Here is a 16,635-nt window from a genome sequence, read left to right as displayed (position 1 = left end):
CCTGGGCAGGACCGAGGCCACCTCCTCCCTCCCGCCGCAGGCCTCGCAGCCACAGCCGCTGCAACTACATTTCCCGGCGTGCCTCGGGCGCGGCGCGGCGCGGCGGCGGGCCGGGCCGCGCGCTGGGCGGGGCGATCGGTCCCGACCGGCGGGCCGGGCGACGTGGCCATGGGGCGCCTCGCGGGGCTTCCTCCCCTGCCGGCCGCCACCCTCCTCCTCCTCCTGCTCCGATGCGCCGCCGCAGCCTCCCTTGTGCAGCGCGGCCGCCTGGCGGGGGGCAACGAGAGACCCATCGTTGGTAAGGGGTGGCGGCGGTCCCCGGCGGTTACCGGTAGCGCGGCGGCGGGCTGCCTCGCACCCTGCCTTCGCCGCCCCCGGGCGGGGAACGGCTCCCGCAGCCGACCTGAAGTCCTGCCGGTTGCGGTCTGGAGTGAGAGGTCTCCTGAAGCGTAGCTTTGCGTAAAGCTTTTATAAGTAGTGTAACGCTATACGTACTTCGCTTAAAAATCTTAAAATAACTTAAGAGACGTTGTAGTACTAAAAAAAGCAGGGAAGCTGCGTCTCAGTCAGATAATGTGTGTTTATTTGGTACCTTGTGACTAGACATCGTAATTGATGCCCTGTCTCCTCAGTGTGTGTAATTCTTTCAGGCAGTAAATACAACACTGTAACGTGGCACATAGGAAATCGGAGTTCAGTTTTTCTTCTGGTGCATAGCATTGGGTTTTTGTATAATACTGACTCTCTTTCTTGGACCCTCCAGGCATATTGTCACAGGAATGTCACTTTGAGAAGTTCCACAGATTTGGAAGTTCTTATATTGCAGCTTCGTATGTGAAGTTTTTGGAATCTGCCGGTGCCCGAGTTGTGCCAATAAGGTAGATTTTTGTATCTTTCCAAGTGGCTAATAATTGTTTAATGTAAGGGTGTCATCTCAGAGGCAATAGAAAGCAGTTTTGCTGCTTTTCTGAGTGTCTAGAGCTCCTCAAAGACTTTTTGAAGATGCCACAATTTGCAGGGTGCTTTAGAATTCAGAATGAAAGCAGACTGGAACATGTAATTTTTAGTATTTCTTCTTATGATAATAACCTTTCTTAGAAAAATATTTTTTTAACGTGTAAAATTACCCTCCATAGTTTGCATACGGGGTTTTTGAAGTTAGCTATATTCAGTCTAATGTGTATTGCCCCACAAACACACGTAGACATCTATATACATATATACATACTATCTTATGTCACATTCTGTAGTCCTAGAATTCAAGTAGTGGAAGAAGGCTCTTGGTACTCCTGGAGCAGAACTGGGCTTTGGTTTCTTCAAATTATGGGTCAGTAACTCCATGTGTTGTTGTATTTTGATTGTTGGGAAAAAAGTAGCAGGGTAATGAACTGGCAACACTTCATAGCCAACAGCTATAAAATAGTAAATGCACTAAAATCAGATGTTAAAGTTATAATTGTCAGAAGTTAAAAATGATACTAACGCAGCTGTGGAAAATCACAGTAGGGTGTATCTACACAGTCCAATAAAAGCACCAGCTAAGCACCTGAATTAGAAGCCAGTGTTCCTCACGTAGCTGGTGGAGCTTTCAGAATGGTTGCTGACCAGAAGCTTGAGTGATAAATGGAGGTTTCTTATTGTGGCAACTAAGTCAAATGCAGCAAAGCTGGATGCAGAACTGTATCAGTTCTGCAGGAGTGTAGCTGTCAAGCTGGCTTGCTGATGCTGAGGTCTTTCTCATCTTTCCACCTCTCAACTATATCTTCGTTGAAGAATGGGCGTGACCCACTGTTTGCAGCTCTGCCCTTCTTGGAGTCAGTTGGAAACCGGAGTTGCCGGTCTGCAGGAAATGATAACCATCCTATTCATGTAAATGTTAGGTTTACCAATTGTCTGCGAAGGGGTCTCAGAGTACCTAATCCTGAACTGTACCTGGTAGGATTCTATTTTCAGACTTGTGGATCCTCAGTCTCTACTGAGCTGTTTCAAGTGAAATGTTTCATTTGATTTGGGACGATTTTATTCTGTTTGAAGCGTGCTTTCTACATATTTTCCGTGTCCTGTGTTTCTGTTTGAGAACGATGATATTTTTGTGGTTAAATATGTATATTTCGTATGTGTTCTGTAACTGTTTTCTTGGTGTTTCAGATTAAATCTTTCAGATGAAGAATATGATAAAATATTCCACTCTATTAATGGGTAAGTTTTGAGCACTGATTTTCTGTTGAAAGACATGATAGTTCAGGTTTTGAGCTCTGCCATATTCTCAAGAACACTGTCTTTCTACTCTCTTGAGAGGTTGTGCTTAGTGCTGTGGGCATGTAAATATATTCTGAGACTGTCTGATACCTGTCTGCTTTCTTTTCTTTCTTGAGGAGCGTATGTGAGATAATCCACAACAGTGCCCAGGCTCATCTTGGCATTCTCCTGTGCTTGTCTGCAGGCGGACAGAAGTGGAATTATAGTGGTTAACAATTTTACAAGTGAAAGAGTGTATTTTCTCTTCATTAATTTTTTTCCTCTTCCTTATTTGAGTGATCATCTTAATTCTGATATTTAATAGCACTTGCTGGGTGTTTCATCCCTGTTCCTATCCTTCCTTCCTTCTTCCAGTCCTCTCCAGATCTCCTCGATCATAAAAGTTTCTGATTCCCAGTCTTTTCTACCCTGCCCTTTGGGTGCTTTTTCTCTTGCTACTTGAATGGCCCATCTTGCCTGTCGTGATTCTGTGGATTAGGTCTTCGTTAGACAAACATTCTAACTTTTCAGCTGACCTATGGCAACTGTCCACCCATGTGTTCTTCCTACATTTTAAACGTGGGATAATGTGATCTAATTTAACACATTTTAATTGTGGGCTAAGCAAAGTCAAAACCTTTTGGGTTTGCCTTGCACTAAAAGTGCTCTTTAGAAGAGTTAAATCAGCTGTTGCTGCACTGAACAGGCTTGATGGTATGTGAGCCCATAGCACATGACTGGGCTGCTTGTAGTCATGAGGTGAGCATCTTAAACCAGGAATATTTTTGTTAAGCTTATGCATATACTAGTATGTTAATTCACATGTGTAGAACTTGCAGATTTAGACCTGTGGCTGTTTGCAGAGAGCATTGTATTCTTACGTGCCACAGCATGCCCTGTGCACTGATGCATGGGTCTTTACTGTCTTGTGGTATAAATAAGTATAAGACAGTGATGCTTTGTCCCCGGTGACTCCTCATGTTGGAGACAAAATGAATAATTTCATTCCTTTCTTACGGCTGTCAGCCTTTCTTTGGTTGCCGGAAGGACTTTCACCAGTGGAGTCTCCCACTATTTCTGCCTCACCACCTACCTCAATGAAGGGTGTTAGGCAAGTAGATCCAGTTCCCTCATCCTTCTGCCTTTGCAGTGACTGGCAGTTGGGTTTGTGCTGTGTAGGTAGGTAAGGATGGCCTGTATTTCATCTTGTTGCCTTCCACTGTCAGCTGATGGCTTCCACGTGTATAGCTGTGTGTAAATAATAAAATATCTGGAGGGAAGGACTTTCCATTCTGTGGAAACTTAAGAAACTTAAAATCAGCTGTATTCATTTTCTGTATTGGCACTGGAGAGTAATACGTTTTATATTTTTGTGGATACTGCTTTATTTCTCCACTTCTCTTTTGCATGTTCCTGTGCATCATTCACCTTACAATAAACCTGGTCACGAGGTTTTAAATGCACACTCAGTCTGCGAATGCTTGGGATCATTTGAAATGTTAGTTGTTTCTAGCTGCTTGTTAGTATCTCACTGATAGAGGTTGCCATTTCCAGAGCACAGAAATGCAGAGGAAATCCTTCAGCCATTTTGGTAAAAAATCAGCAACTGATGGATGTGGCTTGCGTAAGTGTAGTTGGGGTTCTGCTGCAGTGAGTTAGGGAGTGCTCACACATTCAGTTCTGCCAGTCCTGTGGGTACTGTTCCAGTTACAGCTAGAAGAGACTTCCTTTATTTCATGTTACTGTCTCTGATGGTACTTGATTACTTTCCATGTCATCACGTGTACATGTGAAATCTGCTGGACTGTACTGAGTCTTGTCTTTTTGGGGGTTTGGGGAGCTACACAGAGAATTGCCATTGCTGAGTATTTTGTTGTTGTTGTTTTGGTGGTGGAAAAAGATTGTTCACTATTTCTTTGAAATTGTCTCTGAGATTGCTTTGTTTTCTTCAGCTATATTAGATCCTGTGTGACCAAAGGTTAGGGCCAAATACTTTTTTTTTTTTCCTTTTTAATGGGAACTTTTTGATGTGTGTTGTCTGCAATAAGAAGGTTACTCTGCCAGGGCCACAATTCTTCTTTACTGAAATTGAACAGGATGAATTAAGATTGGGGCCAGGATTTTAAAGCAGTAGGGAGAGCCAGCTAAGAGTCAGGACAGGGTTCGACGGGGTCATGGTACGCAACCCTTTTGTATACTAGCTGAAATCTATGTGTTTTTTGTATTTTCTGTTTGCTCTCCTCTTCCTTAGGTTGCACTAGGCTCAGTCACTACTTTGTGATAACCATTCTTCAGTAGAAGAACATTAAGATTTAGGATATGATTAATTTAAAAGACTAAGACACCTAAATTTAGCTGTCTGTGTGTGCGCTAGCTTTCTAAACTCACATCATTAATGCAGTGCTAGTCAGTACAAGCCAGTGGAGCCTACGGCATTTTTCAGCCTACTGACCAGGTAGGTGTCTGCTCTAGAAAACATCTGAGCTTCCGTTGACTTTTCTGGATAGATTCCTGCTGTCCATAAGGGAAGCTTAGATTTCTATCTATAGATTTCTGAAATGTAGATGTCTTAATCTAGACCTGAATACTACCCTTAAAACCAGTATCAGAACTTTCTCTGTGTACATTGACCAGGTTTTAAATGATCACCGTGGCTAATCGGATTCTTGGATGTTGCCTTTCAGGGTACTTTTTCCAGGAGGTGGTGTGGATCTTAAGACTTCAGAATATTCCAGGGTTGCTAAGATATTTTACCACAAGGCATTAGAGGTAATTACTAAGGAACAGTCTGTTCTTCTTGTTGTCACTGCTGAGAGATCAAAATGATAGGGAGGCTCATATTTTCGTAGTTTTCCATTGACATGCAGTGTGTTGAATCTTAACCCGAAAGTAGCTCTTTGCTGGCTTCTGTGTAAAGAATCATTTCGTAGCTTAAGATTCAGACTGCTGACACCCTCTCCTGTTATATGTTGTGTCATGGCCCTAAACTCCCAAGTTCTTTGGGGGAGAACAGTATCATTTATGCATTGTACCTGGAGCTTTATGGCTGTGTGGAATTTGCAATAATTCCTTCCAAAAGCCCAGAGTATCCATTGACGTTAAATGTTGAACAAAGTTATACATAAATGTGATTATTTGTAGAAGTCTTATGACTGAAGTTTAGACTGGGAAGGAATTCTAGAGACTCTCAAATAAACCAATTTACAATAACATAACATTAAGGCCTCTCTTCACATATAAGTTACAGCTAGTGAAACACCTTTATTCTCATTTATAGGTAAGTAGATTTAAATATAACTTTGGAGGTGCAGATGAGGGATCTACATTGGCGCGTTATACCATTTTACCTATTTCTTTGCATTGGGAACTGTAAATATAGCAGATGTTTAAAATATTTATTTTTATAACACGAAAGAAGGTGGGAAGAACACTTGAAAGGTCATATAAATATTTAAAATAATTAATATAATTATTAGGAGTGTTAAGAAAAGATTGAATTTCTGGGAAAGCTGTTTCTTTCAAAGAACATCAGGAAGGCTCTGAATCTTTATTGAAGATTTAATTCCCTTAGAGCATAAGAGGTGGTGGTGGTTTTGTGGTTTTGTTGTTTTGTTTTTTTTTTCCAAATAGTAATCACATTTTGAAGTAAAATTTGCATTGTGGAAAGGCATGGAGATTAACTGAGGTTTAGATAAAATCTTTATGATCAGTTACGGATCTTCTGTATTCAGGTTGAATAAAAATGTAAATTTTCTCCCTTTTTTCCTCTTTACTGACTTTATTTTCAGGTAACGTTGATTAAAATTGTCACAGAAGTCATACTTTGGAAAACTTTGCCTCATTCTAGAGGCGGTTATGCGTCATGCTTAAACTGTTACCATGGTAGTAGAAGTGTTCATTGGCAGTGAGGAATTCCTCTTCTACCGTTGCTGCTGACTTTCCAACAGCAGGCAAGGAAAGCGCAGGCAGCGGCATTCACAGGACCAGTCAGCTGCTGCAGTTCAGTAATTGTTTCCTTCTCTTCCGTCTCCATGGCAGCAATGTTGTTATTCTTTGTCTGTCTTTATTTGTGGTGATTGTTAGTCTGTCGCCTCAAACCTGAATCTTGCAAAGACTCGCTTTCATGTGAGACAATCTTGTTTGTCCCTTTGGACCTGCTCGCTGTGTGAAGTACGGCCTGTGCCTTGGTATTCAGTATTGCGGTAAGGGTTTATCATGATCTGCAGTACTATTAAGAAATTCCACGGACGTTTCACAGTGATTAACTGAACTGCATCTGGCATAATTTGATGATCAGAGAGGCAGGTGTATTAGATGGTATGTGTACTTCAGGTGAGTGAAAAGCAGAAAATAGTTTTCAGTTCATCATAGGTAACCCTTACAAGTTGGGTTTTTTTTTCTGTGCTATTTGTGAAGATTGTGTGTTTTGATTTTCATCTTTTGAGATTTTATTAGCACTATAAAATATTGGTAATTTTAATAATGTAAGGTAATGTAAGGTAAGCTACAGTAGTCAAGAGTATATTAGCAGGTATAGAATTGACTGAATTTTATGTTTTGGTTTGTTTTGCTTTTTTTAAAACATATGAGAACTTTTTGTTTTCGAGTGTTCACAATGAGAAATGACTTGGTCTGGCTCTGCTTTAATATGAATAAAGAATATGAAATGCTGATCCCCATCCAAGTTAGTAGAATTTTACTAGTTAGGCAAAAACCTAAATGAAATGCTGTTTTCCAGCTTTTAAATTAGTTTTTAAAATGTGATGTTTTGGGTGTTGTTTAATATATGCTCAGCCTCCAGGCTAATGTTTATTAAAAAAGGGTGGAGGGGGGCACAAAATGTTTATGGTTCAGTTGTAACTGTTAAACTGTAGCCTGTTTTTTGCCTTTAGTGGTTTTATTCCTCACTTACATGAAAGACAGATGGCGGAGTTGCAAGTCCTGTGTTTAGCCGTGCATGATGGATGGTTGTGAAGACTCCGCAGTACTATTAGCCTTTTTTCTGTAAATCTTACGTGTTTTGTTCTGAGAAGAAGCAGTTACACGGGCTTTTATTACCATACTATTTAGTAATGCAGTAGGGTAGCATTTTTATTCTAAGCCTGTAATTTCAGCTTTCTCAAAAATGGCTTTTGAGCAGCCCTTTGGGATGGTGGTGTGGTGTGGTGTGGTATGCATAACTTAAAAATGTTTAGAAACAAGTTAAGAAAGACTACTCAGATTTCACAAAAACAGGAGTTCTAAAACATCCCAGTCTCTAACATGTGCTTACTATGAGGAATAAACCATACAAAAATGCAAATTTCCACTGTGTGTATGCACTGTGCTTAGTTAGGAAGCTAGTTAGTCTCTTTTTGCTTTCCTTTTCTCCTTTTTGCCGCCTTCTTTTTGCACTTACCTGCCAATTTTTATTCTTTTGAAAATGATTGTCACTTTTCTAACATTGCTTAAACTCACAATCTATCTGGAACACAGGTCCAAACTTGCTAGTTAAACAAGCATATAAGTATGTCACTTTAGACCGTAGCCATGCTAGTAGTAGGATTTATGTTTTCCTTAATACAGATGGGTGGGCACAGGCATTTGGACATTGCAAAGGGCCCTCGCTACGTGATCATAACGAGCTTCATATAAAAGGATGAATTATAATGAATCGGCTTTCCTTCAAAATGATGACAGATTGGTTTGTGTCCCTTCTTATGATTGCCTTTTTTAATAGAAATGTTGCCATTTTGTGTTTTATGTTTAGGCTGCTCTCAACTACTTATTGGTAGAACAGAACAGAATGGTTAAATTAATATCGACATTAGGCTCTGTTTACTGCTTCAACAGGCGTGTATAATCCCCTAGCTTCATATTTTAGTAGGAAAAACTAAGGGGACTCTGGGTTTACTTCAGCTGCAATTGAACTGTTACAATTCCGCTGGTAGCAATTTGTACTACTGTAGTAGTTCTGCCTCCCACCTACACAAGAGAAAGCAAAGAGTAGGAATTTCTCTTCAGTATTCTTTCTGTAAATCATCAGCGCTTTTTCCTTATGTTGTTGCTTTTTAATTTTGAAGGCTAACGATAAAGGAGATTATTTCCCAATATGGGGAACATGTCTTGGACACGAAGAGCTTACTTATCTGACGAGTGGTGAAGTTTTACTTGTCAATACCAAGACAGATGGTTTTGCACTCCCTCTGAACTTTACTTCAGGTGAAAAAATCATTATATCTCATGTCTGAGTTTTGCTGAGAGGTGTTGTGTTTTGTTTGTGATAAATAGGCAGGGGTGAACGTTTGGGAGGTTTCTGATTATTATCGTGTTAAATTCTTTCTTATTAAGTTGCCGTGACTTTTTACAAAGTCAGTGCAACTCTATCACTTCTAAAGCAGAGATGTGAGCACAAGCCATTTGAAATCAACCACAGTCAGCAAAAACCACAGTAGTGCCTCTTTGAGTCAGTTGAAATTTGGACCCACAAAAGTAATGTGGGTTTAGGTCCCTTTTTGTTACCGAGTTGGAACAAAAGTCACGGGTCGAAAACCTATCAAACTCAGAGCAGATGATTTTAAATTTTTCAAATAGCATCTTTCCTGATGATGAATATTAGCATTGCTGTCCCACTTGTACAGTACTGAAATCAGAGAGGTCTCTTAAGGTAGATCTGTGCCGCTCAGCAACACAGGTAAAATGTAGCCTCTGTTGATACTTCATGATTTCGTTTGTGAGCAATCCATCTGTGGACCATGTAGCATTCACAAATTCTGTCATTTGTGCTCATTTTGAATTGAATTGTCACTGAAATGAGTGGCAAAGAATGATACTTATTTTAGTGAGAACTTAGGCAGCAAAATTGGGTCCTCTCTGAGTCAAGACTGGCGTACAGTGGTAAGAGCATATTGGAAACCTGTTGTAATTATTTCACTAATTTTCTTTGTAATGTATTCTAAACTCATTAAGTTATACTACAGAAAAAAAGTTTAATGCAGTATTTTATTAAATTTGTCTCCTGTTCAGTATTAGTCCATCTGTGAGCAGCTCAGGTAATGGACAATATCCTTTTTTCATTTTTCTTTGTAATAGCTGCAAAAGACAGTAGATTATTCAGGAATTTCCCTGATGATGTATTACATGCATTTGCTACTGAGCCGTTGACATCAAACTTTCATATGTGGAGCCTCTCCATGGAGGTATTTTATAATTTTATTTCCTGAATACAAATGCATTTGCTCTGTTAAAATTAGAAATAAACAAGCAAATAACACATCTTTTTTTCCGCTGCTCTTAACACAGAATTTCACAAAGAATGAAAAGCTTCGTAATTTCTATAACGTTCTGACCACTAACACCGATGATGAAGTGGAGTTTATATCTACCATGGAAGGTAGGGAAATTAATTTCCTTTGTGAAATGTAACTGTAACAAACTAGTTCTTTAGAGGTGTTGTGGCACTGATGTTAATTTGTACTGCAAGCTTGCTGTTAGAATAGCAGGGTGAGCATCAGCCCTGTCAGTGAGAAACTGACTTCAGGCTGTGGGGAACATACCCTGTTTGCAGGGATACTTTGTCTTTGAGTGCATATCTTTGAGCCTAATTACTTTCTTCTCTCACCTGCTGTTCCCCTTACAGATATGCTGTTACACTTTAGCACTGGAATATTCAAGTGCTGTGATGTGAAGTGTATAGCACTTTTCCTGTAGTATTTTAATCCCTCTGCGGTGCAATGTGTCGCTATAGCACCTTGCTTTCTGTCTGTCTGCTTATGCTTGCATTCCTGTGAGCTCCGTATCTGTGAGCTGTATGGGAAGGACAATTCAGGGTACTGAGGTAACAGCAACATCCCTCATTACTTCAGTGGTAACTGCCCTCCTCCAAAAGCCTTTTGCATTACTTACCTTGTGTTGCATATGTTTTGTACCAGGCTTGCTCAGCTCAGGAAACAAGTTAGCTCTTTGGGGAGTTGTTTATCTTGATCAGTGCACTACTAGCCGCTCTACAGTAAGGCCCAGCTGCAGGCCCATGGGATTCTCCTGTATGGCATACTGGCTGTCCTCCAGAAGAGAAGAATAGCAGTTTGATCAGAAAACCTGATTAGGCTAATGACAGAAATCTCCTGTGCCTGCAAGCGGTTTATCACAGAGCAGTTTTCAGCTGCTGTGCTGCTATTCTCTGTAAGAGAGTTAAGGGCTGGCTTCCCCCTGTGTGTATCAGGCCTAGCACAGAGCAGGTGGGAGCTGCCCCGGGGTTGACTGGGCCTTCAAGGAGATCCTAAAACTTGGATCTCTCCCTTGGAACTGCCAGAGATATCCTGTGTGGCTGTGAATATTGTTTGTTGAGTGATGCTGACAGTAGATAGGAAGTTTTGAGACTGATCCACTTGCAACATTATTTTTTAGCGTGTATGTATATAAATTCTGAAATGAATAATCAAAGTAATGTACACAAATCTTGCATGGGATGAGAGCCTTCTACAATATCAGTTTTTCCCTTCATTTCTACTGTGACTTTAGCAGAGTTGCAACTTGCTGTTTAAGCTTTTGTGAAACTGTTAATAAGCGGGGTATTTTTGTAGCTTATCCTTTGAGTTTCTTTTGCAGTAAGACTAAGCACATAATTAAGGTTGGACTAGATGATCCCTGAGGTCCCTTCCAACCTGTGATTCTCTAATTCTTGAGACATAGACTTTGCTTACGTGCTTTGTGTTTGTTGTAGCATACAAATACCCAATTTACAGCGTCCAGTGGCATCCAGAGAAAAATCCTTTTGAGTGGAAGAATTCACCAGGCATTCCACATTCCCCATCAGGTGTAAGAGCAGCATATTATATAGCTGACTTCTTCATTAATGAAGGTAAAAAGTTTAGTATCTATAAATACCATTTTTTAAGAGTGAAGCATTAATGAATATCTTTGAAGAAGACAACTTTCTTTTTCAGCTGTCAAAGTTCAGTACCTCTTACTGCTTTCTGAGTAGATTACTCTGCAAGCGTTATAGGCTTATAAAAAACACAAGGCTTACTAGAAATAGAATGGCTTAGTAAAAGTGACATCAAAAGGCCAGGCATCTCACAAACTCTTTTCAGTAGACTGGCTCAAAAACATTGTGCTGTGACTTTCTACCATTTCAAATGATCACTGTAACATTCTAGGCTCCTTTGCACAAAGACAATGAAAAAAATACTCTGTTCATAATTCCAGAGGTTTCTTAGATTCCAAACTGAGTTACAGTCATTCAATGTATTCTCAGCTTTGCTTGCAAAATGTATGACCAAGATTATAAATACTGCTTGGGCAGTATATGGATGTATCAAAGGAGTACAATACGGTGTCCAACAGTTCTATACTACGGACAGCACAAGAAGTTTTTGAATATTGCAGTGCTTCTAATTTGTTTGTTTATACCCTAAGAAGCTGGAAGTAATGTGTCAAATATTGATAATTTATGACACTTCTGTCTGTTTGCTATAAATAAACAGGATGTAAATAGGGGAGTATTTCTAGGGATAAAACTTACTTTAGTCCTTTTTTTATACTTACTAAACAATTATGCTGAAATATTATTTTAATATTTTAAATTGACTATTTATGAAATTGTCTTGATCAATTTGGACTATGAAGAACATAACCTAACTGAGTTTGGTCTTTAGATTTGATCTCTAATCAAAAGGGTCACCTAATTGGAGAAAGCAGACAGTGATTTAAAGAAATGCAGCTTACGCTGACCTGGTCAGTGAGAATGGAGAAATAAAAGTTGTACTTCATACAAGTCCAAAGCTCTTTTTTGCATAGTGTAGTTCTAATTCCCTTTGCAAAAAGGTAGCAAAATCACATAGAATTCCATGTCAGTATCTATAAGCTTCCTGTATTTTAAGAATTTTGATAGGGTACTTATGGGAGACTAAGACAAAAATAAAGAGGAAAATAGGAGAAAGTATATGAGTCTCTTTTTTCTTATGTAGTCTAACACCAAAATACAGTATGTTTCCTAGTTTTGTTTGCTACGTTCTCCAGGATCTGTCTGCATGCTGTATTACATGCATTAGGCGGAACTAAGCTTGCTCAAGCCATTATCCAAGTAAAACTGGCAAAATAAGTGCCTACTCTGTGTGTTAGTCCTCTTGAGACACAGTGCATGTGAGTTCTTTTATATAAGTGTACACATAAAATGAGCTTGGGCACAGTACCACACAGCTTTTGGATCTGTTGACCTTCAATTCTAGTAGAGAAACTTGTCTCAGCCAGCTGTATGTGTCTACCCCCCATCTCGTAGACCAAATTATGAGTTATTCTTCATTACCTCCCCAATCTGTGTACAGCTGCTCCTACGGAGTACTTCATATCATAACATTGCAATGAGTAATTGATGGTTTTAGCTAATGTAAGGCAGAATGTCTTCCTTAACTTTGAAAATAAGCCACAAGGTGAAAAATGTAAACTGGTTTCAGCTGGTAAAAATATATTTATCCATGATCACTTAATAACTAAACCATTCTACTAAATATCATTTTTATATCCATCCATCATTAATTTTAACTTGTGTAGAGTTGCCAACATGATAAACCAGACAAAGATTCAGTTTTTATTGTCTTTACCAGCACTGTCCATGCTAACACTGCAGCTTTCAGTAGGCTTATACTCTGATGCATTTCTTTCAGTTTTACAAGTACTAGTATCTCTGGTAGGTACTGCCAGTATCTCATGGATAAATATCTTTGTATATTTTTGTATAGTCTTGGCTTTAAATTAATAATTAAATTTCTCCTTCCCCAGTAATAAAATGTTCTGTAACCAGCTTTCTGAAGATGTGTCTTCACAGTTCTTCACATACAAGTTACTGTAATTCCATACAAGTTACTGTATGCTACACAAATTAACTTGATTTGCCAAGAAAAATACTGTCAAAGAGGTGTGGTGGGTTGACCCTGGCTGGATGCCATGTGCCCACCAAAGCCGCCCTATCCCTCCCCTCCTCAAATGGACAGGGAGAGAAAATACAATGAGAGTCTTGTGGGTCAAGATAAGGTCAGGGAGAGATCACTTGGCCATTACTATCATGGGCAAAAGGGACTTGACTTGGGGAAATTTTTAATTTATTACCAGTCAAAATCAGAGTATGATAATGAGAAATAAAACCTAAATCTTAAAACACCTTCCCCCCATCCCTCCCTTCTTCTGGGTTTAACTTTATCCCAAATTCTCTACCTCTTCCTGCCAGTGGCACAGGGGGACAGGGAATGGGGGTCATGGTCAGTTCATCATGCATTTACTCTGCTGCTCCTTCCTCCTCAGGAGGACTCCTCACACTCTTCCCCTGCTCTAATGTGGGGTCCCTCCCACCAGACACAGCTCTCCATGAACTTCTCCAGTGTGGGTCCTTCCCATGGGCTGCCATTCCTCATGAACTGCTCCAGCGTGGGTCCCCCACGGGGTCACAAGTCCTGCCAGAAAACCTGCTCCAGCACGGGCTTCCCATGGGGTCACAGCTTCCTTTGGGCATCCACCTGCTCCCATGTGGGGTCCTACACTGGTAACCTCCACAGGCTGCAGGTGGATATCTGCTCCACCATTAACCTCCATGGGGGACAGCCTGCCTTGCCATTGTCTTCACCATGGGCTGCAGGGGAATCTCTGCTCCAGTGCCTGGAGCACCTCCTCCCTCTCCTTCACTGACCTTGGTTTCCTTCACTCCTCTCCAGCTGCAGTTGTGTGGGGTTTTTTGTTCCCCCTTCTTAAATATGTTACTCCAGAGGTGCTACCACCTTTGCAGGTTGGCTTGGCCTTGGCCAGTGGCAGGTCCGTCTTGGAGCAGGCCGGCCCTGGCTCTGTCAGACATGGAGGACACTTCTAGCAGCTTCTCACAGAAGCCACCCCTGTAGCCCCCCCACTACCAAAACCTTGCCATGCAAACCCAATACAGGAGGATAACAATAAAGTGATCTGTACTTTAATAATGTTTTACAGCCCGGAAGAGCCTGCACCACTTCCCCAGTGAAGAAGAGGAAGCAAAAGAATTGATTTATAACTATACTCCAATTTATACAGGAACATTTTCTTCATTTCAGCAAATCTATTTTTTTGATTGAGTATTGTGTCAAACGTGCAGTGTTGCTATTTATAAATGGAATTATTTGCCAGCATTGCATAATTAAGCTGATACAGTGTACTGCACGTGACAAAAGCCAGCACGGTTCTTTTCCTTTACAATGATTTATCCTGTGTTTCTTCTGCACTGTTGGACCATTAATACAAAAATTTACATTCAATAACATAGTAATTGTCTTGGATCACACTTGAAGACAAGCTACAGAAAAATGCATTTTTCTTGCAGGAAAGAGGTCTTGGTTATGCTTATAAACTTGGAAGTAATCACATTTAGTTCAAGGAAAAACAGTGTATTCATGTATTTTAAACTATGAGAGTTATCTCTGTAAAATGTTGCAGATTGTGATAGCACTAGAGGCTTACATACATTGCTTAGTAAAATCTATTGTTTTCAAATGATCTAACAAATGAGACTTGTGGGTTTTTCATAAATATGTGTATATAATGAAGTTCTGGACAGGGACTATTTTGTCGTTTGGAAAATTGACTAAAATAGTAAGGAGGCATGAGAGCAAAGAGACATTTTTGCCTAAAAAGCACATTATATTCCCATTTGTGAAACTTTCTCTTGTACATTCAGAGTTGTTTGGAGTGCTTATACCTTGTGAGGTCTGCATAAATATGAGGATGCAGTGTAAACTAGGTGTTGCAAATATCAGGAAAAATAAGTAAGTTTGAAAGGCATAGTTAAGTGCTGATTCCACTATTTGTTCATTTCAAATTCAGTTTTATGTATGCTCCAAGAATTTGTCTGAGGAACTGGAGTCAGCAGATAGACACGAGATGCAGACGTCCATTTCTTTGTATTTAAAAGAATGTAAACCTAATTTTTTCTTTACATAGTCTGACTTTTCCTGTCACTACTGGATATAATTCTCACTTTGAATCTAGAGGTAGTTTGCCATTAACTTAGTAAAGACAGTAGTTTCTTTCTGTCTTATTGGATAGTTTAAGGCATCTAGAATTCAAACAGCAGATGAATGTACATGAGAAACCTCTTAATGTTGACATAATGTGATAATAGCAGTTGCATTCAATACACTGTGATACCTTTTTTCTTTTTTTCCTTTGCTTTGCTGCACACTTAGTGAAAATTTTGTTCAGTGGTTTTGTGTGGTGTCCAAAAAGGAACTAAGATGAGACAATCAAATGTAACTCTCCTCTATTGCACAGCTTCCAATCTCTGTTAACATCAGTAGAGATTTGGAGTTTATGAAGAATTCAGGTTTATACCTCAGTGCTGTTTTGTAGTACCTTCTACTCTCAAGTACCATATCTGAGTAAAGCTGGTACGTTTCTCAGGTTTTTCAAGTAGAAGCCTCTCTATCTTGAAACAACTGCATAAGAGAATGTGAAATGCATTAGTTAAAAAACTATGAAAAATTAACTGTGACTGCCAGAAAGATAGCTACCAGGTAATTTTAAACAGGTAATTTTAAACATGTGATATTGCAGATTATATCTGCATTTGTCAGATCAGCCAAATTCAGTAAATGGAACTCGGTTTTAATATAGGTGACTTTATTATATTAACTATATTAGCTGACTCCTGAGGAGAACCAAGTGTAAAAAGAGGATTACGCTCTAGAGTTGCATATAGATGTAGCACCTGCAACACTTACAAGCCAAGTCTGGTTTTCTACTTATTCAGGCTGAGTTCTTTGGAATAGCTCTAAGAATTTGCCTAAGTAAGGAGGGCAGGATTTAGCTTTAAAAACAGGGAACAATCTTGCAAGTGAAATGTCTGCTAACTGCAGTGGTAGTAAATAGTTCCTAAGTGTGTAATTATAAGGAATATTGTGTATAATATGATGGGAGAGCAGTGAATTTGTTATGAATTTGTATGTGTTTTTCCTTTATGTCCTTTATCTTGTAAAGCCGTATTTGATGGCATCCATGATTTTTCTATAATACATGAAATAAACTTTTATTCCAGCAGATGTGTATTTTTGTTCTCTTTTAGATACCATGGATAACGCATTAACAGCCATTGTCTTTTTATTTCCATCTGTGACAGTCACACATCGGGAGGCTACTGTAACAGGCGTTCGCTTGGTGTAGTCACGTCAGCAAGTCAGGGTCAGGGTAAGTGAGGTCCATGGCCCGGCACAGGCGTACCTGCAGCACAGCTCAGGCAGGGACCCATGGCCAGGGCTGAGCTTAAATGCACTTAAATGCAGCTGCTGAGCCAGGGGACAGAAGCTTTAATGAGGCTGCCTGCAGCCCTTTTCTCATGCAGCCTTTTCACAGGGGGCTCATCCCAGGTGCGGGGTGTCAGAGCTCACTTGTGCACGGGCAGCCAAACCC

The 16,635-nt window shown here is 40.0% G+C and overlaps 1 protein-coding gene across 2 annotated transcripts; it reads left to right on the top strand.

Moving 5' to 3' along the window:
* The first annotated feature begins 117 nt into the window (after nucleotides 1-117).
* GGH (gamma-glutamyl hydrolase) lies at nucleotides 118-16,266 on the top strand. 2 transcript variants are annotated; one of them, XM_075085097.1, is made up of 9 exons: nucleotides 118-298; nucleotides 764-878; nucleotides 2,149-2,199; nucleotides 4,923-5,007; nucleotides 8,301-8,439; nucleotides 9,310-9,416; nucleotides 9,520-9,610; nucleotides 10,940-11,077; nucleotides 14,188-16,266. In XM_075085097.1, exons 1-9 carry the CDS (start codon nucleotides 169-171, stop codon nucleotides 14,307-14,309), a joined length of 978 nt encoding a protein of 325 aa, XP_074941198.1. In that variant the 5' UTR covers nucleotides 118-168; the 3' UTR covers nucleotides 14,310-16,266. The 2 variants fall into 2 exon arrangements, with proteins under 2 accessions (XP_074941198.1, XP_074941199.1); XM_075085098.1 differs by lacking the exon at nucleotides 10,940-11,077 and having other exon boundaries at nucleotides 122-298.
* Nucleotides 16,267-16,635: the final 369 nt, after the last annotated feature.

This window comes from Phalacrocorax aristotelis, chromosome 2 (genome assembly GCF_949628215.1).
Source record: "Phalacrocorax aristotelis chromosome 2, bGulAri2.1, whole genome shotgun sequence".
Lineage (NCBI taxonomy): Eukaryota > Metazoa > Chordata > Aves > Suliformes > Phalacrocoracidae > Phalacrocorax > Phalacrocorax aristotelis.
The sequence above is the reverse complement of the archived record's forward strand: the minus strand, read 5'-3'. Positions and strand labels throughout refer to the sequence as shown.